General features: G+C 48.0%; 1 protein-coding gene across 2 annotated transcripts; it reads right to left on the bottom strand.

The window, feature by feature from the left end:
- Positions 1-20: 20 nt before the first annotated feature.
- Positions 21-27,822, bottom strand: LOC120898588 (inositol-trisphosphate 3-kinase A-like). 2 transcript variants are annotated; one of them, XM_040304660.1, is made up of 8 exons: positions 27,696-27,822; positions 12,094-12,761; positions 2,455-2,631; positions 2,300-2,372; positions 1,974-2,104; positions 1,757-1,897; positions 928-1,038; positions 21-852 (listed from the first exon to the last, which is right to left on the bottom strand). In XM_040304660.1, the coding sequence occupies exons 2-8, from the start codon at positions 12,355-12,357 to the stop codon at positions 292-294; spliced, it is 1,458 nt and encodes a 485-aa protein (XP_040160594.1). In that variant the 5' UTR covers positions 12,358-12,761; positions 27,696-27,822; the 3' UTR covers positions 21-291. The 2 variants fall into 2 exon arrangements, with proteins under 2 accessions (XP_040160594.1, XP_040160593.1); XM_040304659.1 differs by lacking the exons at positions 12,094-12,761; positions 27,696-27,822 and adding exons at positions 4,894-5,834; positions 9,593-10,320.
- Positions 27,823-27,926: the final 104 nt, after the last annotated feature.

The raw sequence follows: 27,926 nt of genomic DNA, 5'->3' as shown, positions 1-27,926 counted from the left end.
ACACATACAAAACTAAACGATTTTCTTAATAGAGTTGAATATATTAAACTGTATGTTCGTCTACTGTACTTTACGCTACCATTACTATCCTAATGTTCAGAGTGTTTGATCGTAGTATTTTATAAATTAACAAAGGATTCTCACTCGCTCGATGCCGGAGTATGAACAAACGGTCCTTAATGATTCGACAACTGCTTGTGTTTCCGTGGTTGACCACAAACAAAAATCTTACATACTAATTCGATTCAGTCCTTGGTTGGCAGCGTACCCGCCCGGCCAGACCTGCCGGCACTACCCCGAACTCGACCCGATACAGTCACGCAGGCCTGTGCTCGTATCCGCCGTGCTGTTGCCCACCAGCTGCTGATCCTCTGGTTTGCAGTCGTAATTGTTGTTGTTATTCACACAGCTGATCTTATCGCCACATCGGTCCGGCACGGCGGGTACGGCAGCAGACGAGATCTCACTGTTCCGATTGCACCCGTCGTGACGCAGAGGATCATCCGGATTCGCATCGATACCATTGGTGTCGTCCGGTAGCGAAAGCCGGGGTATTCGCTCCGTCAGGCACTGCAGTGTTTGCCGATCGTGCACTTCGCTGAAGATGTCGATCAGATTGTTGATCCCGATCAGGTAGCCGTCTTCGTGGTTGCCCACCTTCCACTTGCTGTCATGCGTAATGGCCACACTCTCCGGAAGAGCGACCGTTTTGGCAAAGTCGATCAGCCAGACGCTTGCCTTGTGACGGTCGTGCACGAACAACAGTGAGCTTCCTATCACCTCGTGGCTTTTGAAAAACTCGGAATACTCGAGCGTTGCCCGAATCGCCTTCAACCGTTGAATGTATTTAGGCTAGAGAGCGATAAGCGGAAAGATATAAATATGTTAGCCTGAATTAATTTATTTTACTTCATCTTAGCTGCTTACCATTGCATGCGGGAACCCGTCAGTAAATTCGCGAAAAGCTTCACAGATTTGATCACGCGATTTTGTCGTTTTGAAATCCTTTGAACTCGTACCGTCACTCTTTTTGATACCCTAAAAGTATGGAAGAAAGCATTAGTAAGCCTGCAATATCAATGAAGTTTGTGTTACTTTATATAATTGTATGTTCTTTATAAACTACGCGATCAACTTGAAGCTATGTTAACGAAGCGCTGAAGGTTTTAACCACGTAACCAGACCAACCTGGTAATTAGGATTTGCAACGGAGAAAGGAAGGACTTTAGCCTAGAGTCGCTGGAACATTTAAAGAACTAACTATCCAGCTAATTAACTTTCAGACCGTTCAAAAATAGACCTAATGCATAAATGTCAGAAACTTCTCAACGTTTTTGAGTATTTTTTCACATAGCTGGAGTTCGTTCTCCAAACGATACAACATGATCTCAGACTTTTATCAGCTTTCCCATGCAACGATCAGCATCAGCAAGACCCTCTTCTGTTCAAAGCTTACTAATACTGTATATACCTTCGCGATATGCCCTCGTTTTGCCGCTGCAAATGTTTGTACTGAGCAACTATTCAAACAATTAAACTGCCACTTTCTATCCAGTGTGTGGAAAACCCCGCACCGCTAGACGCAAGATCGATATGAATGACACAGCTAAACAACACCCCTAACAAAACAAAACCGTTCCCACATCCTGGTTCTATCGGCATAAGGGAGAGACTTAGAGAGAGAGAGAGACGGACGAAGCGGCAGAATCGAACACTTGGCTTGATTGATGAGTAACAGCGTCGCTGCGAACCATACCTCTATTCGAAATCCGAGCGTGGACGTGCTGGAGATGGTTTCCCTCCATACCATGTAGCGTGGCTTGGTGACACCTTTAGCACGGTGCTCCTCCTCGGTGGGGGCGTTTTGATCGATCTGTATCATCTTTTCGTACATATCCTGCAAAAGACGACGAGATGTGATGAGTATCTGCTGGAGTGCTGGTGGACCCAAGTGACCAAACCACAATACACACTTTTCGAAGTTTCGGCTTCTCTTTGGCTTTCGACAGTTCCTCTTCTAGGTAGGTCCGGACGCCTATCTTACAATCCATCACGCACGGTTGATAGAAATCGCTGAGTAGATCCTGCAGCTGTATATAGGTTGCTGATGGTTTGCAAAACTAGAGAGTTAAGGATACGATACATATGCAATATTGCCTAGCAAAGACAAACTTTAGAAAGCTTTAACATGTTTAAATGGTGTTTTAAACTGTACCAATATTTCTATCAAAATATATGTTTGAATATTGTGGCACAAGCGTTTGAGGTTAAAAAATTCTATTTGACTCGAAAAGGATACATTCGCCATCTTCACTATTCACCTGACCCTTGTACTCGGGAACGTAGGGTCTCAGGACATCCTTCATCAGTACCTGCGAGATGTGACAGATTGTAAACACAAAAAAACATACTGATATAAAAACAGTCATTGAAGCAAACAGCTGTCTCACTCACCTTAAAACACTTTTCCTCTTTGGGGCATAGCTTCTTCAGTACCGTGCCCTGATCCGGTCCGGCTTTGAAGTTTCCCTGATGCCCGGCTAGCTGAACCCACGGGTAGCGTTGCTTTTTGTACGTCTGGAAGAACGGTGTCCACTGTACGATGTTGCGCAATTTACGCCATCCAGAAGGCTGTCAATCAGCGAAGGCACATAAAGAGAGGGGGATGGAAAGAGAAGGAGAGAAACGGAGAAGATAAATATAGATGTCAAATCGTTTATTGAAGCCACAGATGCAATCTATTGTAGGGCATTATGTAAGGGTGTCATTTAAAGTTGCTTTGCAAAGGGCGCTGAAGCTTCCTATCTTCTAGATGCGTTATAGACGATTCGGTTTTTGAGTGTAACCCTATCGCAATAACCAGCCAGTAATCGCAAACCGTTGTTTCTGTTTGCCGCGGTGCTGTAAAGCCATACCGCACCGCAGCTTTGCGTTTCTGGTGCGAAGGTGTCGCGATGGAACCACACATCGATCAACATTCGTTACGGTTCACCTGAGTGGTCCAACCTGAGTGGGATGGGTCGTATTCGGTTTCCTGAACACACAGCGCGCAACTCCAAAGTCGTACCCATAATATTCAGCCTGAAATATTCGTAACCGGTTTAACATTGTTCATCATCCTCAATCATTCCTTGCAAATCTACAACTTGTTAGGTTTCTTCTCGACCGCTGGTTCAAATTTCCCGCCACATTGCGGCATTCGGTGAGCATCTTGTCACCCAAACCCCCTAAATTGACGTCACCACGTGTGAATATATTGCAGCCAAAAGTCCGCTCACCCCGACCCGGCAATTGTTTACGACACTGTTTGCATGTTTCATTGCACGTCCAAACAATATGTTAAAAATGCATTTAATGTGACGAAATGAGACAGATTTTAAATTACCACCCTCCATTGTGTCGTGCATGGGGACCTACACCCTAAGCCCCTTTCCGTCGGCTTCACCCAAGAAACCAATTGTGTAGCATTTTTATTAACGCATTTGCTGTAGCGCCAATTGCTTGGGGCACCTTCCCTCGCGCTTACTTCCCCCGCACAAGCACAAGGGCGTATATGCGTAAGAGCATCGATGTTACGTAAATACCACTTGATGCTATATCACATTTCTTTGGCTTGCTGACGCGCTGATGGGACCGCGAACACCTTTGCGCCCCAACCGAGCCCGTTTAGCGTTTACGATCGCCGGCGCCGTCGTGCGTAGCAAATATGCCGATATGCCGATGATTACCGTCAACTGACGATGTCCCATTTCGGGGACCTGAGTTGGCGGCGTGAAGGCTAAAAACAGAGAGAGAGCGAGAGAGGGTGGATTGCTATTTTCACCACCTGTTCGCAAATTAAGCTCGTTAGCCTTTGCTGGAAGACTTGTGCGACACACAGACAGGACGTTGCGATCGATTTGCGTGCCACCTGGTACAAGCTTATGGGTCGGTTACCGCTTGTGGCAAGGGCACAATTGGTTCGATTCTTATTTCGGAGTGCATTAGATGACATTTACACGTAAACAAATGCTAGCGAGGAAAGGAGTGTTTGAGGTTTGCACGCGGTGCTTGATATCTGTTGTCGGGTTTCGTCTTTCTTTTCGCTTCAGACCGCAGCACGTGCTAGTGGCGGGAACATGTCGATCGCGTTTCGCTAACGGGACAGCTTGGGCTCGTGCTCGCGATACCTTGCACTGAGCACAGCTTTTGTGCAATTCGCCTATTATTTTAGTGTTTGTTAGAGGAAGAGAAAACGTAAAATCACTACCATGACAGGGCTTTTGCCGATGTCATGTGGCATCGTTTAACTAATCGTTAGCTCATTGACCCAATGTACCGGGGAGGGTCAAACCAGTAAAGTGATTGCCATGACATCTGCCTGCTTGTCAGACTCAAGCTGTCTCTTCGATGGATTTAGCACGCTGGAAGAAGCTGTGCTGGGCGTACGCTTATCGCTCGACCGAGCTGGCAGTCTAAATAAACGCTCTTGTGGCTGGCGCGAAACGTGAAGCAGCTTTACGACCCTTCTTTACAACTTTACGATCGTGACACATGGCCTCGAAATTGAAAGTGATTCGAATAAAGATTCAAATGCAAACTATTCCTTGGTGAAGCTCGTCTTGTGCGTCACCGTTGTGACGAAATCGACGCATTCGATTGCTAGCTCACGAATGTTATGACGACAGAGCAGTGTGACATTGAATACTCACTTAGCAAATCATCCACTACTGTTTCTTAACCCATTCTTACCAGCACAATGCTTGCTAACAACCCATTTTGTTTGCAACACAAAACCCTCAACCAGCATCACGTTTTTTGTGGCATCGTCGTCCACCGTCACAAGCGTCGCCACTGCGCCCGCCTGTGCAGGGGACGTTTGCGATTGGAAACGGGCTCCAAACCACGGCTTACCTTCGTGCCCGATTCATGCCGCACGTCCGGTACGTCCGAGTCCCACTCCGAGCTCAGATCGTCGCTCGATGCATCGCCGTAATCACGTGGCATCGGCACCTCCAGCAGCGACATCTGGTACTGCTCGTACCCGGGACACAGGCTGGCGGATTGGCGCGGCGACGGCGACCGGTGCGCCCCGATGCGGTGACGCAGCGAGCCGCCACCCGCACACTCCGACCGGCCAGCCCCGTCGGCCGGATGCTGCAGTATTGGCAGCTGGCTCTGATAGTGGTACTGCGAGTGAGACGTGCTGTGTGTGCGCTGCGTCGCTCGCACCGGCTGCTGCTGATAATGCTGCTGGACATGGGGCGGCCCACTGTGCGAGTGTATCGCCGGCACCGCCGCCTGGTGGTACTGATGGTGATGGTGATGGTAGTGGTGATGATGGTGATGATGCTGCCCCGCCGCATGCTGGCTCGATTGGGCTGCGTTGGCCCCACCGGGCAGTGCCGTCAGGTCGGCGTCCTTGGAGTTTTTGCGGCTGGCGGCCAGGGCGGAAAACTTGCGCGCATCGTTCGAGAGCTTCCGGGTGAAGGACTTCTTGCGGGTGCGGGGCACCGCGTCCGCGGACGTTCCGGCATGGCCGGCCGTGCCGGCGTTGGCCGCACCGTGCTCGTCCCCACTGTCCGACATCGTCTTCAGATGGTCCTGCTCTTCCGGGCTGAGGTTGGGAAAGTGTAACAGCTTCACCGTCACCTTGTCGCCCGACTCCGTGAAGTACACCTCCTTTGCGCTGAGCTTGTCAAAGTCCTCGTAAATTGTCACCGTCGGTAGCGTACAGATAGGCATCGTTCAGTCGATCCTCGGTGACGAACGTTGCTTTTGGGGTGATGGGGTGTTTTGTTGGGCGGTTCGTACCAAAACCCGCCTGCTCAGTTCGGGAGATGCTCGGAGGAGCACTGCAAAAATGGGGGTAAGATGTCAGATCAATTGCAGGACCACCGGTACCCAATTCACCAGGCAAAACTGGGCTCCAAAACATGTCACAAACACTCTCTCACTCTCTTTCTCTCTCTCTCTCTCTCTCTCTCTCTATCTCTCTCTCTCTCTCTATCACTCTTTTTCGTTGCTCCACTCTCTTTTACACTTATCAATCTCGAACGACAGAAGAAGAGAAAAAAACAAATTCCAATCTGATCTCAACCTGCTTCCGAAGTTAATTTGTCTTCGCGAAGGCACGCCAACCACCGGAGCAAGTTTCCATAACCGTATCGATCGAATGCTGGACCTTACCGGCCATCGGTGTGGGGGTAAAAATTGCTTTTCACCGTACCGGTACACACGCCCTGGTACAGGAAACTGGACGCCGTTCCGCTGGCTCCTGTTTTACACCGTCCCAAACTACCACCGGTCCGAGTGGCAGGTCAAAAGCGAGGGAAATTTATTGCGGTACTTAAGGACTTATTTGGTAGTTTGCCGCGCCGAACCGGTCGCTCTGGGCCACCGGATGGGCCGCCGGGCGACGCGTACTTGCAAATCAAACCGCACCGCAAGGAGCCGTGGCCGGGCAACCGAATGATGGCGGAGGTTGTACTGCTCGATGGCCGAGACGCGGGCCATCATGTGCTACGAGGCGCGCAGGCATCAGCAGTAATCAGCTTTGCATTATTGTAACTCATTGAAATTACCCCCACGAATGGTATAATCGATCAATGGAAGGTTTTTTGTTATTTTTCGCAAAATATGGCATTGTCTTCGGACCTGTTGCAAGCGAACATAACGCATCAGCCCATCCGTGCCACCATACCATATCCATATCATACCATATCATCCCGACAACAGAAAAACAAAACAAAATCTTCGCACAATGCCTCTTGGTGAAGTGAAAGGCACTCAATTTATCTTGCAAGATCATGCCCGCCACTTTTGCAGCGCTGCTCCCGCGAATAGAAAGCAAATTGTACTGGCCCGGCCTGCCTCCTTTCGCCGGATTCCTCACTGATCGTTTCGCGTTTGTGTCTCTGTGTCCGAGTTCTAGCGCAGCGCTAGCAGAGGCCCGTTCCTAAACCATCTTCACAACGTTCGCAATCTTGATGACATTTTGCGGCGGACGTCACTGCGGCGTCACGCCATTTTCGCAAAAAAAGCGCTGTACATTCTTCTCTGGGTCTGGTAAAGGGCTGGGCTGGGTAAGGTTTGGAGCGCCACAGGGCAAATGCATTGGACGATTGCAGCAGGGCCCGCGCGAAATCCCTTCCCCTTCGAACATCGAACGAGTCTTCCATTTTGGAGCATCGCACTATTGTGTAACAAGCCGTGCGACAAGTGAGGTTAGGCTGGGGCAATAAATTTTTATTTCCCAACCCGCAACCAGTATCTTCTAGCCCGGTCGTTTGATGAAAGACAGTTTCGTGCGCTTGGCATATGGGGCGAGGAGCAACTTGACGATGATAAGGAAACGTCACGGACGCCATTAGTGAACCATTAGAGAGATGCCGACCGGTTCCGATGCTGGTACGGAACGCTGGCTATTGCGTGCAATGTGCAACTGTTGCAACGACAGCACATGCCATAGTGAAGTTTCAGTTTTTACTTTAATCGGCCTTCTGATACGTGAAAATTTAAGCATTCAACAGAAGATCAGAGAGTGAAGTTGGGACTAACAGTAGTTCCCCCATCGGTGGCAACATATAAAGGAACTGTAAATCAGATACAAAATCCCTGTCGAAAACTAGCGAAAACACTACTAACCTCCGCCTGTGAGATATCATGGGAAATTGCTCACATGCGAACCGATAGAACAACTTCCTGTGCGTCATACACGGTGCTAGCATGTGAGCGATTGAAATGCTTTGAATTTTAAAACACCCGTTTGACGCAAGCTTCGGTCGCTTCTCAGGTGAAGAATGGTGAAGCCGAACCAGCACGGCACCCAGGCAAAAAGCCATTCGGTGACCCATTGATTCGGAACGGAACGGTTGATCGTCGTCCACATCGCGTCTACCACAAAACTGGTTGTTAGCAAGTGTGGTGTGAAAATGGCTAATTGATGACGTCGCGTCGCGAACGTAGTTACGCCCCCCAGCTGTGACACAGCCATGCAGAAACACAGCCAGAGATGTGAAGTCAGGGCAGCGTGTCTTTTGAACAACAATGGAACAAAACTTAATGCAAAAGTATGGCGTATGACTCATCTTGACGTCATCACCGCATTTGCAACTGTAAAATACCGAACCGAAGCAACCACCAGAACAAGAGCGTTCTAATGATTGGCAGACGTTACTGTTGACCCGAAAACGGAATGTCCAATGACTTCCAACGCACCAATACTCCAAAAGCACTGGGGCAAAACCCAACACAGACGAGATGATTCGACCGCCGTCCGCCCATGCTTCGTTTGCGCTTCTCTTCAACGGCGAAAAAGGTTAACCCGTAGGAGTTGACGTGTCTGGGAGATGTTGCTCCCTATGCTCTTCTAGTGTGGTCCGCCACACTGCTAGCGAAGCATTCTAAATGCTGGAAAATGTATGTAGTATACTCTGCGTAGAAATGCGTTGGCCGACCGGTGACATTGGAAGTTCGTTCGCTCGGAATGGTTCCTGGGGAAGAAGCTATCCGGAAGTCATTAACATACATTCACCGCATACAGAAGCATCTCATCTGAATACGGTGAGGTGTGAACTCATTTATAAGATTTCACACTTTTTTCGATGTCATTTGATACAGTTTTTTGAACATCCAATGACATTATTGCCTACGCATCGGATCTTCTATCTTTTTTTAATTGATATTTCTATACAATATGGTGTTGGTATCCCCCAAAGAAGTAATCTTAGTGACCCAAAATACACAAATTAACGTACAACCTGCCAGCTTCTGCTAGAATACAACGCTTTCTAGAACAGAACGATTTCGCCTCGTTATCTTCCTTAGGTCCTCAGATCAGGTGTAAGGCTGGGAAGAATGTTTTGCCAAATACGTAACCTTTTATTCGTTCGCCAGTCTAACGCCGCCCCCGGGCACTGATAGTGTCAGCGTTGTTTAAACAATCTAGTATGAGTGGCGCCGAGTGTGGAGGGTTTTTTTGCTGCTACTTGAATCGCGTTGGGATTGTACTTTTATTTTCTTCTATACGTACTCGACCCTCCACCTTTGCCCATTGCGAGTCAGATAATTCCATTCGCGCGGGAGCCAACGCGTGTACGTTCGAACACAAAAGTCGGTCAAACTTTGGCACGGAAACTAAGGCACACGCTAAAGTTCCGATTCCGACCACCAACTCGTGGATGCTCGTAAATCTAGGCAGTGACTTTCCCACCGCACTGCACACCGGTCTATTGCGATGTAGTTTTGCGATGGGGAAATAGTAGTAGTAACGCTACATTCCGGACAGGGCGGCGTGTATTGTTTTGCACCAATCCCACCCACCCTAATCTCCAGATCAAATATTTAGCCTGGCTGACTTTTGTTGAGATAAATACACGGAGTGCTGTACACAGAGAGAGAGAGAGAGTGAGAGAGTGAGAAAAGCAGAGTGTTTGAAACCAAGAGAAGTTGGCGTTTGGTTGCCTACGGCCATGTTTACTACACCCTTTTTGCCTGGTTTTTTTTTTTTTTGGGATTTGGGGAAAGATGAGTCTGCAGCAGGTGGGAGGGAATTGCATCAAGATGCAGCACACTACAACAAAACTCATTGAGCTCAATCACTCGTACGTACACTGGAACTGGCGTTTACACACGGTCGCGCATTAACACATGCACCGCCGAAGAGCAACACAATCGCGCACCACGGGAATGTTCATCTTTCGCAAAGATTGTTTCTTCCCGATCGCTGTCCGGACGGTCTTTGTAGGGTCGAAGAGAGTCAGCAAAACTAACAAACCGGTAGCGACGTTTCCGTCCAAATTTTCGCCTTCTGTGCTCTTTTTTGTGTGCGTGTGGAATGGGATGCAAAAGTGAAAGTTTGCCTCCAGTGTCTCCAAAAACGGCCAGGAACCCACGGGCTAACCGACCGACACGCAGTTACACGATCGAGAGATCTCGAGATCTTGGCCGCGCCTGGAAACGCGAATGGTACACGCTGGTACACTGCACAACTGCTGGACGTGTCCAGATGCTCTGTGACACGAGGCACAACCGTACGAAATACACACAACTCTCGGTTCGATCGCCGTCCCCGGGGATCGATAGACGTTCGCTAACACTACTTCACGACACGGAAACGCGCGCACTCATGTGTGCGTATGTGTGTCTAGAGAATTAGATTCGATTTAAGGTTGATGAAAACGCGACAGAGAGCTCGTGGCTCGTGGAGACGCGACGGGGACTGGGGAATACACGCAGGCGAGCGGGCGCGACTGGATGATGATGCAAAGCACAAAGTCTCGTCTGCGATAACGCGCGACGCACATTCGCTGCGAACGGTGGTCGGAATTAGACTGAAATATCAACAATAGCGCTCGAGCGCGCACAGGCTGCGGGCGAGTTTTGCGCAGGCGGGCCTTACGCCGAAGGGAACCGGAGCGGGTTCGGAGCGACGCTCGGCGCGGCGTAGGGCGAACGATCGCGATGGTGACGCTGATCGTTGCGTTCGCTTCACACACTGGGCTCCACTTTATCAGCAATAGGAGCGGGCCGTTGGTGTTGGTGTTTGTTTGCCCCAGAAGCTGCTTCACGCTCACCGATCTTGCCCTGAGCCGTAGGGTTGTGTTTGCTGCTCCGCTTGTGTGCGTGTCGATGGAGCGCTCGATTCCGGCACGTTCAAAACAATAGCAACGGGGATGCCACAGTGAAAACGGTGCGGACATATCGGTATTAGCTTTTATTTAAAAAATGTTGATGAAAAATGGAAATAATATTTCTTTTACGGTATTTTGGATACCGGAAATTTATTGTTCACCTTCATCGTTATTCATTCTTAAATGGATTTGATACAGGCCTAAGGATAACGCAGTATGAAAGGATTCCTTGCACTGAACAATGTTGTTGTGATAGTGATAGTGTTTATTGCGTTCTTTGTCCGAAAACTTTTATTACTATGAAATGAAAAAGCCATTTTTGTTAGGTTTCGAATTTCACAACATAAAACAATACTTTTGGTTGTAATGGCTAACAGTAATTACTATATTTTGTTTATTTATTTTATAGAATAATCACACTGAGCTTCATTGAACATTTTATCTGTTTGCTTGCAACTACATAGCTGTGCATCTTATTCCAGAACTTGTTATTTTTACAGATTTCCATACTATTAGCTATTATAAACGAAAAGCTTTTTAAATTTGTGTTGCAATAGCTTCATTACACACAATTTTCAAACGTTCAGCTCACATTCATTCATAAACACCTTTCATCATAATGTATGTATGCTCAAAGCAGCTTCGATCGTATGAGCATAGCTCTTGTACTTATTTGGGCTTTCACCACATTACTGCCGTGGTGAATAAGCCTTTGGTCCGTTAAGCGCCCGCTAGAGGGAGCATGTACCGTTATGACGTCATGAAAAAGCTCCACTTTGCAAGCTTCGGTAGCATGCATCCGACGAAATAAATCTTGCAAGCAAATAATAAGGCAAAACTAAGACGCTCCTCAAATTCATTTTATGATGAATGCCATACTCTGTTGTTACTGGATTATTTAAATTATAATAAATAAATTGAGTAAATACAAAATTTAAATATCAATGCAAGTTGACGCTTTAAACAACAACAGATTAATATCTACCTCACACCAGATAAAACTGTTAATTTATTTTCGCTCTTCCCCATCTTGACCTTTTCCAAGCAGGCATATTTTTTTGTTGTTATTAGTTTTGAACAATTTTTTGACATTTTGTACGCTACCAAATGATCATGCAGAGGTTTCAATTTCATAAAAATTGCCACTCAAAATGAATAGATCCCATATCAACGCCATCATTAATTAACAACAACGACCTGTCGTAACCTTGGCATACTGGATATAGCCTAAATGAGAAAAAGATGTGTAAAAGATCTGACCGAATTCGTTCCAAACATTATGTTGACTGCGGTCGTACATCGTGTACTTTAATGTTGCTCAAATGGATATGATCAATCATGCCAGTATTACCGACTGGCACAATTTGCCCACAATGTTTGTACTACTACTGCAAAAGTAACAAGACTCCGCAAACGCATCGTTCTGTCGCAGATCAATCACAACCACCTCGCTCCCGGTTGCCAAAACGTTTTCGCCTACCTTTTTAATACCGCTCGCCGTTTCCTTCGGCCCGATGGTATAGCGATCGACGATCCCGAGCAGGCAGTCGTCGCACCGGCACACATCGTCACCGAGTATGAGCGATCCGTGCGAGCCGATGCTGCTGGTCGAATCCATCGAATCCGTCCGGATGAGCCGCGATCCGCCCGGGCCCGTCTGCTGTGACGCTGCCTCGATCTTCTTCGCCAGCAGCGCCTCCATCAGGGATCGCGGCCTGCTGTTGCTCGACGTAAACAGCGACATTGTGCGACGGTGGCAATCACAGTTTCAACACACTACTCTGCTCTCAACGGCGGCACTCCTTCCCTTTATCTTCTCTTTGCATACGCGCACACACACAAGCACACGCACACACTCGCACAAATGCACCCAATGGTTGAATTATTTCGATATGCTTTATCTGGTGGGGCACCGCCGGAGGAAACCTTGGGCGGGAGCGTGGTGCAGTTTTCTCCGGGCGGCGTTACGACGCACCGGAAGTGTACAGCCAGTGCGTGCACGCTAAACAGTAACTCCACGAAACACACATCACACAAGCAATTAATTAAATTGTAATCGTTAACCGTCGTTGTGTAATTAACGTCCCGGCTCTGCTCACTCTCACACAAGGGTTAATCGATGATCACACCTAATTGCACACCGTAAACCTAGCGACGGGAGGGGGAAAAAGATTGGATGCGAATGGGTATTAACGGTCGGGATCGGCCCTCGGTGTGGGTCCCCTCCTTGATAACACAACAATCGCTAAGGGTGGCCTACTATCTCAGCAAAGATGCAACTCTCCAGCCCTCCCCGTCACACGAAACCGGCGAAAGCATTGAGAAATAACGGCAACTGCAGCGACCGAATGGCTAACAATGTGAATTTGGCAGAAAGCATAAAGCGACTGTGGCGACTGGTCGGCTCGTTACTGCAAATGGAGGAGGAGGACGTACAACCGGAGCGGTTACCTTTTGATCGTTTGTAGACTGAACATATCTTCCTGATCGTGAGATTACCAACAAAAGTGGCAGCCCCATGTACCACAATACTTCGGCACACATTTGCTCCTACCGCTTAGTTAGTCGCGGTACGAAAAATGTTGATGATTTCATTCTTACTTTTTGTGTGCATCGTTTGCAGAACACGTTGAGCGCATGACATCGTTCCTCGGTGCGGAATTGTACGGAAACTACGAGACGAGAGACCACGTTTGTCAGCAGCATCATTAAATGCAACGACGCCGTAACCTCATTTTCGTATAGCCGACAATGCGGACGGGCGCGGCTTGAGTTAATATCAATTTAATCGCGAATGGTGCTTTACTGGCTTCGTGTTTTGCTTCAGGGTTTCATACGTCTTTAAATTATGAAGAAATGGAAGCTTATATGAAGTTGTGTGAGCATGGGAAAGGTGCAAGATTATTGTATTTAATGCATGCTTGCGCTATTTGTTATTTCCATAAGTTCCGGTTCTGTTCCGTCAACAAATTTTGAAGCACGGGATACATTAAAACGATGATCGTTTAACTTGTTTTTTGTCCATTTTTCTGCACCCTCGCCTTAAACTGCACCCATTCTACGTTAAATTCGTTGTATCGCATTGATACGGAAATAAACAAAATCTCAGAGGCATTGTCAACACCCCATGTGAAGCATAAAATGAAAACCAACGTACAAATTGGCAGCGAGTCTCTGAGTCACCATAACCCGTAAGTACCCTGTACGAACATAAGCAGTATGGTTTGCATGCTCGTTGTTTCGTAACGACTTTGAGCTCGTATGTGAGGTAGGTGTGCGCTATTGGAATTGGCTGAAAAATTCCGACCGTTTTCCTGTGTATTGCCTTTTTATTTCCGAACAGATTACAATGACGTGTTTACAATGTGCTTACTTTTACTGCTGCTCAAATGAACTGTCATAAAAGATACGACTTTACAAATTTTGTCAAATAAAACGTGATGGACAAATGCATGCAAATTGCAATATTTGCATTTCAGCGACATGAAACGGACAACAATTTGAGGTCTGTAAGGTCTGTCTTTCTGCTCTCTTGAAAGACGTGTTTTGGGTCAACAACAATGTTGTGCTGAGCTCAAATCTTCATTGAGCTAAGCTTTTTGTGGCAAGGCATTTTGAATTTATAGTTCAAACTTAAGAATCAATCAAAAAGCATGCGAGAGTCTTTATAATGTCCTGATAACTATCACCGAAATTGCGCAGACCTGCTCATTAGGCTCTTGGAGCTTTTCAAATCGAACGTAAAGGTATCGAAAGCGCAAGATTAAATGAGCTTTTTTCAACTGAAAGAAAAATCCATTTAACATCCAATGAATCCGCTCCATTATGCAGTGCCAATGCCAGAGGGCGCCTATCGCCCATCTTTTGCCAAATCATTTTGCACCTCCAAAAGTGTATTAGCATGCGCAAACACAACATTAAAAGTGCGGATTCATTTACCCCGGGGGCAATCGTTTTTTTGAATGTTCTTTTTTCCCCTTCATTTAGCAGAAAATCTTTTAAAAGGCTTCTTGTCCGGCTGAATGTTTCTAATCATAAAACATCAAACATTAGCGGCTGGCTAAAAGGCTTGCGACGAGCGCTAAAGGAATGTTGATTAAACGTACACAGTGGTGTGTGTTTTTTGCGCATCAACCAAACTGTTGACTTGTGTATTACTTAGTTGAAACGGTGGCACAGTTTAGATCGCCATCCAGCCATACTTTTCTTTAGTTTTTCGATCATTAAATCAATATTATAAAAAAAAACATCATGCAAGTCCATTAGGTGAGCGTCAAAAGGGTCGGGAAACGATAGCAAATCAAACCATAAAACCGGTAGCAATCGTTTGAGGGATCAACCGCGTTCTGCCCCCTGCCCCGATCAGAGCCGAAGTCAGACAATTGACAACTTGACAGAAAATTAGCAAAAACGTTTTATGAACCAGATTCGTATCAGCCGTGATTCCCGAGTGGCGGGTCAAGAAAAAGGCATCCACCGGAGCGGCCCGTAAGCAGTGACAGCATACCTGCCCGACCTGCCAGTCTGCCGGCCAGGCTTGGAAGTGTGAGCTCGTAAATCTATCTGCCGCTGACATCGGTGACGCTCATCCAGCCCGGACGCGACCCGTTCCATCACGATCACGGGCCCGCGAAGAGGAACCAGCGCGAGCATTAGTACGCCACGATTGCACACCGGCACCACCAGTGTGACAGATGGTGTGAAAAATTATCGCAAACAAAATGACCGCTTCCGTCCGTCCCGCCGCCGACCAGGCGCTCCCGATCCGGCCCCGGGACCCAACGGTCGACACTTAAGAGCTTTTCGCTGCTCACGCCTGGAAGCCGCTTGTCATATTTGCATAAATTGATCGACTTCATACGGTTTGCCATGTTTGCCGACTGTCATCGATTGACGGGCCCGGGCGACGATACTCTAATCCCCCGCTCTCCCCCCTACCCCCCTTTCGGACGAATGGGTACGCGGGTACGATCGACTGTACAACGCGAGCGGCGCGTCCAAATACTGATTTCACCCGGGAAAATCACAGACAGAAAGCATACCCGGCGACTCCGGCCCCAAGTCCCCCTCTTGAACCCTCATCCCGTCGCACCGACGACCGAGCGATACATTTTTAATTAATGATTAACCATGGATCCGTGCGTAACGGTAGCCGAGACCGGCCGATCCCGTTTGCCGGGTTCCGGTTAACAATCGGTTGGCACGATAAACAAACACTAAATCTGCACGACGGCTTTGCTGCGCAGGGCCCGACGATGGTTCGTGATGGTCTTTTTCTCTCTCTCTCTCTCTCTCTCTCTCTCTCTCTCTCTTCTTCTCGCTCTCTGTCTTCACACTATTGTTGAGAACATGCGTAAAACGCCACAAAGCTAAAGCTATCGTTGGCACATTTTCACTTCTTGGTGAAGTTGGTGAAACTGCCGAGTCGGTTTGCGGGAGTACGAACGCCAACAGCTTTGGAGATAACAGGCAGTGCGGCATTAAAGTAGCGCCGAAAAGTGCTGCCCATAACGCATAAACTCTTGCATTTTATGACTTTCTTAAGCTGAACGAAGTGCTACCTACCGCTTCACACGTACTGAGGTTAGTGCGGTATTATTGATGTTATCGGTTTAACAATACATTAGAATGGGTATTTTCAAGATTTACTTGATGGCGTCAGGATGAAAGCGGTGAGACCGATTTGGATTGAAACTGGGGTTGAATAAAGCCATAGAATAAACCCCAAAGTCTCACTCGGAGGGTTTTTAATTGGGTCATCTTTCTGAGGAAAAATATGGAACAAAATCATTGCTTTTAAAATGGTAGGCTTGAAATTGTTTGATACTTCTGCCAAATATAAAGAATTGGGTTTGTATAATCCCTACGGTAATGCTTGAAATAAAATCCTTTTTTCGTGTATTACCAAAACCGTAATTTCATTCGTTCAAATTCAGCACAACGAAAGGATTCGAAGTGCAGATCTCACACGCAGTGCAGAATCACTCTTGTACCTCCAGCAGATGATAGGGGAAATGATTTACAAGCTCTGGTCCTTAATCCTGTGTAAAACGACCGATAAACTAACATTGCTAAAATTTTAGCTCCAATATCAAGTACATGTATCATCCGCCAGCACAAGCTGTTAGTACAAGCTCGTGCTCGTGCTCGTTCCCATGGCCGTGTCAGCTACAGAGTAATCCACACATGTTTACACACTCTAGCGGCCAGACACCCGTGGCGTTCGCATCTGGATTCCGTACCAATCAATTCTCCGCTTTGCCATTTGCCTTCCCATTCATGCGAACGGCAACCAACCGCAAACATGCAAATGTAGCAAATGTGTTTCCCGTGTACGGTTTCGGAGCGGGAACCAGCAGGCTCCGCTGGTAATCCTATCACAGGAAGCGTTTGTAGTACACAGCCAACAACACAAGAAGCAAACATATTGGCAAACATATGTTCGATAGTGGCGGGGTGAGCTAATACCTGAGCTGCGACAAACACGACCAACCGATGAGTCGAAACATAGCCCATCAACGGGGAGCATCTTTATGCTACTCAACGCTGGGAAAAACATCAACATAACGGCCGGCAGAGTATCCATCTCGCGCATTGTTTCGTTTAATAACTTATTCGCTCGTAGCGCCGCAGGAGAGCGGGTGCGACCGTTGCGCCAGCCTGAGGATGTGGATACGTCCGATGCTACAACGCTTGTCAGGTTGTCGTGTTATCTTATCGCGATAGCACAATCTCCGATCAACGCTAACAAGGTTTAACTTTCAAAGCTGCAGGCCTAATGCCCGGCCGGTCGGGCGTGGAGCGCCAAGAACGGTGCGCTGGAACCCTGTGCCGTGCGCCCCTGATTAATCATATAATATTCATAAATCCTTTCGAAAGATGATAGGCCGGGCGATATCTGTCTACCATCGGTGTTTTATTATCAGGCAAATGATAATAATTATTTATAATTACCCAACGTCTGCATCGGAGCGAGCCTGCATCCCCTCGGAGTGGATCGGCCCCCTTTGGCGGGGTAGGTAATCAACAAGGCGTAATGAAGAAGTATCGTCGGCGCAGTACACTGGAGGTGCAGAAAATGATCCATAACTCTGCCCATCCCATCAATGAATTAATTAATGCCTAGCTTGTCAGTGCGCTCACCAAATCCATTAGTGCACAACAATCAGCTCCAATCAGGGAATGCAGCACTCCGTTCGTCGCTAAATTTGATTAAAACTTCACCACAAACTGTTTCGTTCTTCGCAATTTCATTCGCTGATTAAGCGAATACAACGGACCCCGTGGGTCAACATTCGGGATGACCTAATCATACCGATTTCTGCAACTTACACCGAGAAGAAAAGCATATGCTTATTCATCATACGGCCAAGCCTCTCCGAAGCTCTCCGACAGCCACGATTCCAAAGGATCATTGAACCGAACGGATTGGACGCATCGGAGCTATTTCAACAGTTGGGTCATCATCAATCGTTGTTTCACACGCCTGCTCATACTCGGACCGCCTTCCACTGATCTGTTGTTCGACCTGGTTGGGGGTATTGAGCATTGGGCCCTCTCCCCCAAAGCATTCCCAATTCCGTCCGATCGTAAGAAGCCTAAGCCGTTTGCCCTTACGCAGTTTGTCTCGCCCTCGGGGCCGATTACCATTTGAATCGAACGTTTCAGATGCCATTCAATGAATTCCGCGAGCCAGTGATCTGTGGAGGGATCCTACGTTCGCTACAACCGCACAGTTCCATACCATTCCTTCCCGGTGCGTATTGGTAAGGGCGCACAAAATGCGCCTCGGCATCGAATGCCACTTTCATCCACGATCGTGACAGCCCGGGCCAGGTTGGGTAACGTTCCTTCATCGCAACTCGACCTGGCAGCACTACCAGCAGCAGCAGCAACATCAGCAGGGCAGCAGTGAGAGAAATTAATAACATGATACGTGGGGAATTTCAAGGCTCGCCATGCACCGTCCCACCAGCCACGGGGAATGCGATGCCACTCCGAGAGGTGTGGCGTCAATCTCTTCGCGCCGCACCAACCGCGGTGACAGCATAATCGATCTGCACGCCATCGCGTACCGCGCGTAGCGCAATGACATCGATCGCAGCGCGCGTTTTTGGTCGTTGAAGCTGCGGGGTTTGAATTAATTTATCAACCCAACAGCTGACGCTAACCGAAATCCCGGTGTTCCGAGTTCTCGGTGCGGTGAGCGCTGGGAGTAGGAAGCGAAATTGGATGGCTTCGATCGATCTTAGCGGGCAGCTCGTGGCTTAGCCCGCACGAACGGTGGGCTCATCTTAAAAGGCGGACTGCCTGCATCTTTCCGCAATCAGCTGCACTGGCATTGCGCTGAATAATTCATCACTCATCAATCGCTTATGGGGCTGTGATTGAGCAATGCGCAGTCTGTGCAAACCAGAAGAAAAAAAACACACACAGTTAAGTGAACACTGCTTGACCGAAGTTCCCTCTCGCTTGAAGAATACTCCAACCGCACCGTCAAACACTGAGTTGATACAATCGTGCACACAGATCGATGGCTTCACCGCTCCATTTAAATGCATACCTCATCATCACTCTCAAGCCGACGACACTGTGCAACTCTGTGCATACGATAAGTGCACAGTTTATTTGCGCACTTTGTTTACCCTTTCCGGGGAACCGCTTTTTTGCCAATAAAACCAACACCTGACCCGCGCTCGATCCCGATGCGCAACCGTATCCATCACTAATTGGCACAGGCTGTTACCGACGGGTTGCATCTTGTACCAGCATTCAATGTACCAGAAGGATAGCATCGCCCCAACATCCCTTCCCGGGGCCGCTTTCCATCCACTACAACCGCGTCGTCCGCCAATAAAACTGTCCCACCACGGCACGCGAAACAAATGCAATAAATATTCCCATTGCAAATACCGATTTGCCCGTAATTTGTACGATGCCAATATACACACACGAACACGAACACACGAACGATCGTGATGGTTTGTGTGCATCGATCGCCCGCGGATCAGTGCCGCTGCCCATGCGCCGGGTCGTATTTTAAATTAACTCGTTTATTTAAACTTAATTGACTGTTGTAATTTACGACCTCGCGCACTCACGTGACGACGATCGGCGGCCATTGTGCGAGAAAGTTGCCCACCGTTGCGGTGAGTGTTGATGATCACGCTCGCTTCGCGTCGCCACACACATGTGCTCGGAAAAAGGGACCAAGGACACGGACTACAGGCGTCGAGTTTAGTAAAAGGGCTTGCAAAGGTTTTGCTCCACTAGAGCTACCCCGTCGCAGTAATCGTAGAATCTCCTTTCCTGCCGGGAAGCGAAAATTACGCTTACTTATGACAAAATCGCTATCAGATGTAATCCATTTTACGGGCTCGGAATTCCGTTCTCCGCCGTGTTTGGTGTCCTTTTACGGGAGGCAGGGAAGGTTTTTGGTTTTGTTTGTATGCCTCTTGCGGGAAGCTGTGACAAGGGGTTTCCATGTTGCATTGAGTGGCCGTCTATCCGGTTCTACCCCAATCGATGATGCAATTTGACCAGATTTTAAGATCATTCCGTGAGTCAAATGAATGTTTTTCGGTAAAAGTTTACGTTTCATTTAGTTTCATTACAATAAGAGCACAAAACTTGCTTGCAAACATTCAAAACTACCATGCAACCTGCGTTTCTTTATTGTTGTCACATTTTACCAAGTTCAAAAATATTTGTAAGAGCTCATGACGTATCACCATAACGGGTTTTTTGTATCGTCTGTCTCTGCAAACCTTCACTTCAACCCTTTCAAGCTGTTCCTGTGCGCGTCAAAACACCGGAACGCGAACACCACGGTTCAATTTTATTACAAATTTATTCCTAAAAAAACACTACATAATAACAAGAAAACAGCACTCCCGTGCCAAAAGCCCTCCCAAAAATGGATTCCCCGTGCGCATCGCACCGCTCGAATATATATCAAAATTATGAACATTTTGTACATTCCCATCATAATTTACGACCATCATTACGCATTCCGGCGAAATTCGACCATCACACACCGTGCACCGTGTGGTTCGGTGCCGGAAAGCTCCCGTCTAAGGAGATGGGACAGGATGAAGGCTCGAAACCGTCGAAGTCACCATAAAATAGGCAGCGCGCTCGTAAACCCCGCCAAAGAATTATCGCCTCCGCCGGTTTCTGTTCGGTCCGTTCGTGAGTGCGAGTCATTTGCAGGCTTTAGAATAATGTTTTTAGTGATCGACCAAACGCAACAGCAGCGTGGAAAATAACGTACACACTATTGCCAATAAATTACAAAACCCTAGGCGCTCGCTTTCCCGATAAGGGTGGCAACGATCGAGCGCTGAGAGCGCATCAGCGCTGCAGTTTGAGTTTTGACCCATCAATCATGGTCCAGCCCTTCCCGGACAGCCATTCCCGGGATTCACACACGCACATACACACAGTGCACAACGTGTATGTTCATTAATATACCGAACCGAGTGACTTGGAAGCTTTGCAGTTGAGAAACGATGAAACCAACAACAAAAAATCCAGATATCGTTCACTCTTCGTTCGCCGAAAACAGGATCCTGCGTCCCTGTGTGTCCCGCTTTTGGTAGCCTGACGCTGCCGGGGTGACAAGAGTAAAGCTCTTGCTCTCTCTCTCTCTCTCTCTCTCTCTCTCTCTCTCTCTCTCTCTCTCTCTCTCTCTCTTGCTCTCTCTCTCTTTCTCTCTCTCCGGATATTGTGCCGACGGGACCTTCGATTGAGAAGGGATTCGCGAGTGCGCTCTCCTTACCTCCTCCCTCGGTGAACCATTGGCCAGGAAAGTGAATGGACCCGTCAAGTGATCACCCGAACAAAACTGCGGTGAAAATCACTGTTGACAGCTGCAAAATGTCAATTTCATCAAAAAGCCATTAATCAACGCTGTCCATCGGAGGACCGAACGGAATTGCTTCGTGCGTTCCAGGGCACCAGGGCATGCAATATGGGAATCCGGTACCGGGCGTACCATGCGTACACTTCATGCATGTAGACGACAGACGGCGTAGGATCGGGCGAGAGAAGGCGATCGCTATTTAACGCTCCCCGCCCATGTAACCTTCGCTGTGGGGCGATGGGGTTTTGTGCGACGGATTGGGTTTCCTCCTTGAGTCCCTGAATAAAGATATCAACTAAGCAAGAATTTCCCGATGGTTGTTGTGAACACCGAACCGGGGATGAACACCGTAGCGGGAAGTAGCGGGAATACAACAATCATCAACATAATAATGTCGTCAATTCGTGAAGAGGGGGGGGGGAGCTGCGTACGCGTAATTTCCACCGTAATAATAATGCATTGTACACCCTGACAACGATGTAATAACCCTTATTTATGATACTTATTTCACAAAAGCACAATTCCCGCTTGCAATGCAAACTCCCTTTAACCCATACGGGGGGAAACGTTTTGCATGGTTAAGTTGTGCCGCATAAAATGCGATCGCTTCGAGCGCACCGCTCTGAAACGGCTTAATTGAATGCCTCTGTGCTGCAAAGTCCCCCCCCAAAAGCGCCACAAACACACTGGAAGAAGTTAAACGGTGTTTGTTTTGGAAGTTGGTTGTTTTTTGTTTTTATTTTGGCCATTCCGTTCCTTATAAATTTCATCGTATAAATCAATAAACATTCCGCACGACGGTTGAGGGCCGTAAATGAATTAATTTGAGATCGTTTATCGCAGTCCGATAAACTGTTCCAGTTGCGAGCGCTCAGTTGCCACCGGATCGTTGCAGGACAGGGGAACCAAACAAAAAAACCAAAGTACATTCCCATTTTTTTAAACACACAACAAGATCATTCGTCACATAAAATCTCTCCCGAAAGTTGGCGCGCGATTCTTTTCCTTCCTTAGCGAATGAAAACACATTCATCAAAAAGCGATCGGACACATTTTGTAGCACATTTCATCGTAGTGGTTTGTGCGACGACGGAAGCCGGTGAGCTCCAAAAAGGACACAATTCCACTTTCAACTTAATGTTAAAAGGGAAACGGTATCGACAGTAACAAACGTGAAGAAGGGTACGAAATGTAAATCGACAAACAGGCAAGTAAAAAAAAGCGAGACCTCAGGCCCTGTTTTGCTCAATGCGCGATGCGCGGTCCATGCGCGACCGCCTTCTTAAACTGACAAACTACGGCTACTACCGGCAGTGCTCTGCTGCAATTGCAGGCAGCCTGCTCCTTCCGTGCTCAGTTGTCAAACTGTTCCGCGTTATGTTGCTGGACGAAGCGGTAAACGAAAGATGAAGTTGTTTTTTGTTTGTTCGTCTCTGTGCTCTGTCATGAAGTATTCCCCGTCGTGACTCCCGTCAGTGACCGTACATGTTATAACTACTGGGACTCTGCTCATTAATTGTCTGTGTGTGTGTGTGTGTAACTGTGTACTTCCTAATTGACCAATAAAATGCAGCTATTATGAGCGAAAGAGATACTAACGCGCTGGCCCAAAAAACAAATTCAACTCAGCAATAGATCAACCACAGCCGAATCAAAGTGACATCGAACTCGCGTGTACACCGAACGAGCTGGACCAACACTGGACAAAGCAATACCAGCTGGCCATTACAGGAGCCACAGGCACGGTTGTCCTTTGCTAGTTCGGCGGTTTTCGCGCGGCGTCCCAAAACAACGGCTGCGGCAACCAAATGCCTCTACCTTCATCGCGCGATGACCAAATTAGGATGAAATAAGTGCACAGCCGTACAGCCGTGGCACAACTTCCCCTTAGTCGAAGTGCCGTGCCGCAGTTTATTGCCTTTGGGTCCAAACTTGGCGCGAAAAGGATCGCTCGTGCATTTGGACTAGAAGCAACGCCGCACAAAAAAGTAACCAACGCGAGCAGGAAGATTGGTCGCAAGTCTTCAAGTGGTGGACAGAACCTTTTACAAAAAAAAAAGAAAACCCTTCCACCCAAACAAGCAGCCCCAAAACCTGGTCGGTCCGGACACAACGGCGGTGACCAAAATGGTAATTAGTGAGCCTGAAACGTTTCCAGCGTGTGCCTATTTACTGTTCGCGGGCACGGGTGTGTGTGTGTGTTTTATATCTTCAAATTTATCGTTTAGTGCACGTGACAAATGAAGCGCGCGGGCAGCGTTAACTGTCCAAAGATCTGCATCGCCAGTGGTTGTAAAGAGGGTTTTGACTGATTTAATTGATACCGTCCCGAAAGTGCCAAAAAGCCCATTTCGTCTGCTCGCGCCGGCCCGGGTGACAACCGCGTAATGGGAAAGGTTTATCCAGGTGGATGTTTTTTTTCTTGTTTCAGGTGTGAGCAATTATGCGCCAAATTACAGACCCGTCCAGAAACGTTGATGAAGGACGCCGTCACTGCCTAGCAGTCGGTGGGTTCGATCGTTTTAGTTCAAGCCTTGGGCCGCTTTGCAGGCAGATTCAAGTCGCAGGCTTTTTGATCATACGGTTTGGAGGTTTGGCACCGGCATCCCACGATCGCCACGATCCGCCCGATATGGGCATTCCAGAAATTAAGGCCTAAATCAATGTCCATCCATTAGCCGGATCTACTACCGACTGGCTGGTGCAGCTAGACGTAAATTAGTCTGTCAGCGAAACGCGCCGTCAGTCCTACACGGTCAGCACTTTTGTCCGTCATTTCACCGGATCCTTTGACACATGTCTCGCATCTGCTGGTGAGTGAAATCAGCGTCATTGTGGCCGCAGCTCGCAGCACCGCCATCCATGGCACCATCAGCCATGGTGCCATTTTGATTTACAACATTGTCATTATGAGCTGACGGCAATTGGTGACGGTGCTTCGAATAACACTCATCGCTGCTAATAACTGTGCAATTCTTCACCTCGTGGTGCGATCGAACGCTTCACTTGTACAACTCCACTCGCTTAATTTGCATCGACCAAATTCCAAACCCGAACTCAAATTGCCCCCAATCAATCATAGGGGGCCGTGTTGAAGCCTTTCAGTCTCAACGCTGGGCGCCCCAAAATCTACGGTACCCCCAAAAACTCGCACTAGAGTACCGTACCGTCGCACCGTGCCACATTAAGGGCTCGAAAGGTGTAATGATCGGCACCGATCGGTCTCACACTGCCCCGTAGCGTACGACTGGGCGAATGGTGAACTGTTTCATTATGTTTTTGTGTTTCTTCTTGCCCTCCAGCAGGCCACCACGCTTCGCGGGGAATTGAAGAAGGAGACCTAGCACTAGAGACCTGCAAAGCCATCCGATCGCACATCGTGCGTACAATCACCCAATTCGTCGTGATCCACAGGACGCCCTTGGACTCGGTATCGACATCGTCACGACTGCAGCAAAGAACCATCGCACTATGGTACACAGACACACACACACACGCGTTTGGGCATGGTTCGTTATGCTCAGGATTTATGAGTAGCACTGATCACGCGCTATACTACACGCACTCGCGCTCAGTTTGGGAGGGATCTCACAACAACAATAGTTTGCCAGCGCGACGAAACGGGGCAGCGTTTGGGCTCCGGTTGCAGCGGTTGTGTCGTAAGCATCGAAAGATCACGCTGCGTTCGGCGGTGTGCGGCTGTGTCAAACAAAGCTGTGGAGGCAACGGCAGCAGGCCGAACAACATTTTCGACAGCTCGGCCAACGGGAACGTACGTCACAGCCCGCTCAAGATCCGGCGCGGTATGCAAACGATCTTTACCCCAAAACCGGGGGGCCCCCGGACGGCTTTAACAAACAGATGTAACCATTGATGTAGGGCGGAATGCTCGGGGCGGGGGTTAAAATTATTCCACTCGAGGTAGGAAACTAGACGTGTCTAGTTTGTTTGTTGGTGCTGCTAGGTGCCTCGGGAGGGCTCTGTTTTTGTTGCTGGTCATACGGGCTACATTATCTTGAAACTGCTCCAACATCCATGACACCGCCGTAGATACTCGAATGATAGTTCACAGCCCTTTTGTCCTTCTGGGTGCGTAAACAGTGTGGACGGCAAAGGTTACGATACCTTCGTTTCACTGATACCTATCAGTAAGCCTTTTTTTATGGAGGATGTAGATGGCAATCGTTCAGAACTGATTTCAAATTTTAAAGCGCATTTTGCATCCAATTATGAATGTACTAAATTGTCTACTAATGTTTACAATAGTGTTTAATGGTTCTGATCACTACCGTACGCCTCTACCTTATTAGACTCCCATTATTCATACTCAGCCTGTCATCATTATTCTAGCAGCTTCTCCAACGTTAGTTCGATAGGTGCGAGTGACGCACTCGAACGATTGTTAGGAACACTTTTGTTATGGTAAATTAGTGTGCCGCCAAGGCGCTACACGCGGTTCACGCGCTAGCTTTGACAGCAGGGCTCAACAACAAAAGCTAAACAGTAGTGTGATCGGCTTTTGGGGAGGTGAGAAAGAGCAGAAAAATAGTTCATTTGTTTCGCTTCTTTTTTTTTGAGGTACAACCTAGGACAAGGTAGCCACACAACAACAACACGTTCCCTTCTGCGTCGTAAGCTGTCGTTGCCTTTTGCTAAGGATTTAATTGTATTTTGTTGTGTGCCTGCTTCGGTTTCAATGTGATCTGTTTGTAAACGAATGGTAGTGTGCTTGTTTGCACATTGGGCTAAGCAAGAAGATTAAGCACAAAATCACGAGATGTTCATATTTCATGCTTTAAAGCCCATTAAAGATGCTAACAAAACATAGCCCAAAGACCTTCCATCCCATTTAAGATTGTGTGAGGTAGCTAATTGGGTGCAAATTAGATCTTCTTCTCTTGTCAGGAACTATTCTAACACACTCGAACTTGCACCAGGTTCGCGTGGACCATATGAATTTGTTTAGCAAAAACTGTCGTACCATCTCGCGTACATGTAGGTACAAATCACACTGCAATTGCAACTAGTCGCTTTTCTTTTCTCTTTCATTCGTTTGCCTCTCCCGTGCACCTCTTCTACTGCAGCCATCCATCAGGCATGTAAACAATTTGTAGCATTCGATACGTTCCGTTCCGTATTAGGCGTTGCCAGCCGACTGTCCCTACCAGGTCCCTGCAGCACTGCTGCATACATTCCTCCATTGGCACCTTCGGCGCGTCAGTTTTGCTGAACAGATCGACGAGATCTCCTGCACCACCACTACGATCGCGCGAGATACACCGAGCGAGAGAGATAGAGGGCGAGCTTTTGGGGGGCGAGCAGAACGAACGTGAAGCGTGGAAGGGCTCGCGCGTGTGTGTGTGTGTGTGTGCATGAGCGCGACCCGCTTGCACCTGGATCAAAATCAATCAAAGGCAAAAACTGGTTGATATATTTCATAAATGTAAATTGATTATTACGATCGATACACACTCACACGATCGACAGGTTCGAAATAAAGACGCTAACGAATGCGCAGGGAGGCCGATAACGAGTAGGAAAGGAAAGGAAAAAGAAAGCCTGAGCCTGAAACGAAGGATTCGCGAGCCACTTTTGCACCTCCCGTGATCCCGTCGGTTTTTGCCCACAACCTCTTCAACTTCTTTCACCCGCAGTATCGCAGCAATGCAGAGAAGAAGAAAAAAAAATAAGCGCACTAAACCCTTCACGGGCGGGTGCGTTGAAGAAAGACCCCACGAAGCAATCGTCGGTGCACACAGCCGGCACACATGCGGCTGTCGGTCGGCTAATCACTAAATCTATTTCAATTTGTCCCTCCGTTACGTCAGGGCAGCTGCAGCTTTTGCGTTGATTTGACGGTGGCACCGGGAAGCATGGCGGTCGGTTGGGTTGCGAATCGCTCTTAATAATCAGCGGTGGCAGGTGGAGAGCCGAGAGAGATGCTGGTGGATGCAGCAGGCCACGCCAGAAGGAAAACAACAATGCCGAAGCATCGCAGCATCGCAGCACAGAGCAAGCACTCCTTTTTGTTTGTGTCACTTTTGTAATTTGTTGTTTTTCTCTTGAGCAGCAGCAGCTCATCAAGCAGGCTAATGATCGTCTGATACACAAATTATGCACGTCTAACACCATAGACCACACACACACACAAACACAGCCACACCAAATCAACACGTACACTACGATGGTGATCATCGTCGAGCTTGTTGTTCCATTACCTAAAAAAACCACGACTTAGTCCGCTTTAACCAGACGGACTATCATGAACGTGACGCGCACACTCACATCAATTCACCGACCGCGAGCGAAACGCGCGACTGGATGCACGGGCGATGACTTTGCGACTGTGAAGCTCGTGGCGACCAGGTTTGTGCCACAGCATCCCGCAGAATGGAGACGAATTTTTCACGATTCGGGCACGATGTTTTCTCTCGCCGCTCTTGAAAGCG

The sequence above is a fragment of the Anopheles arabiensis genome, chromosome 2 (assembly GCF_016920715.1).
Source record: "Anopheles arabiensis isolate DONGOLA chromosome 2, AaraD3, whole genome shotgun sequence".
NCBI classification, from domain to species: domain Eukaryota; kingdom Metazoa; phylum Arthropoda; class Insecta; order Diptera; family Culicidae; genus Anopheles; species Anopheles arabiensis.
Note: the sequence above shows the minus strand (reverse complement) of the source record. Positions and strands in the feature narration are given on the sequence as shown.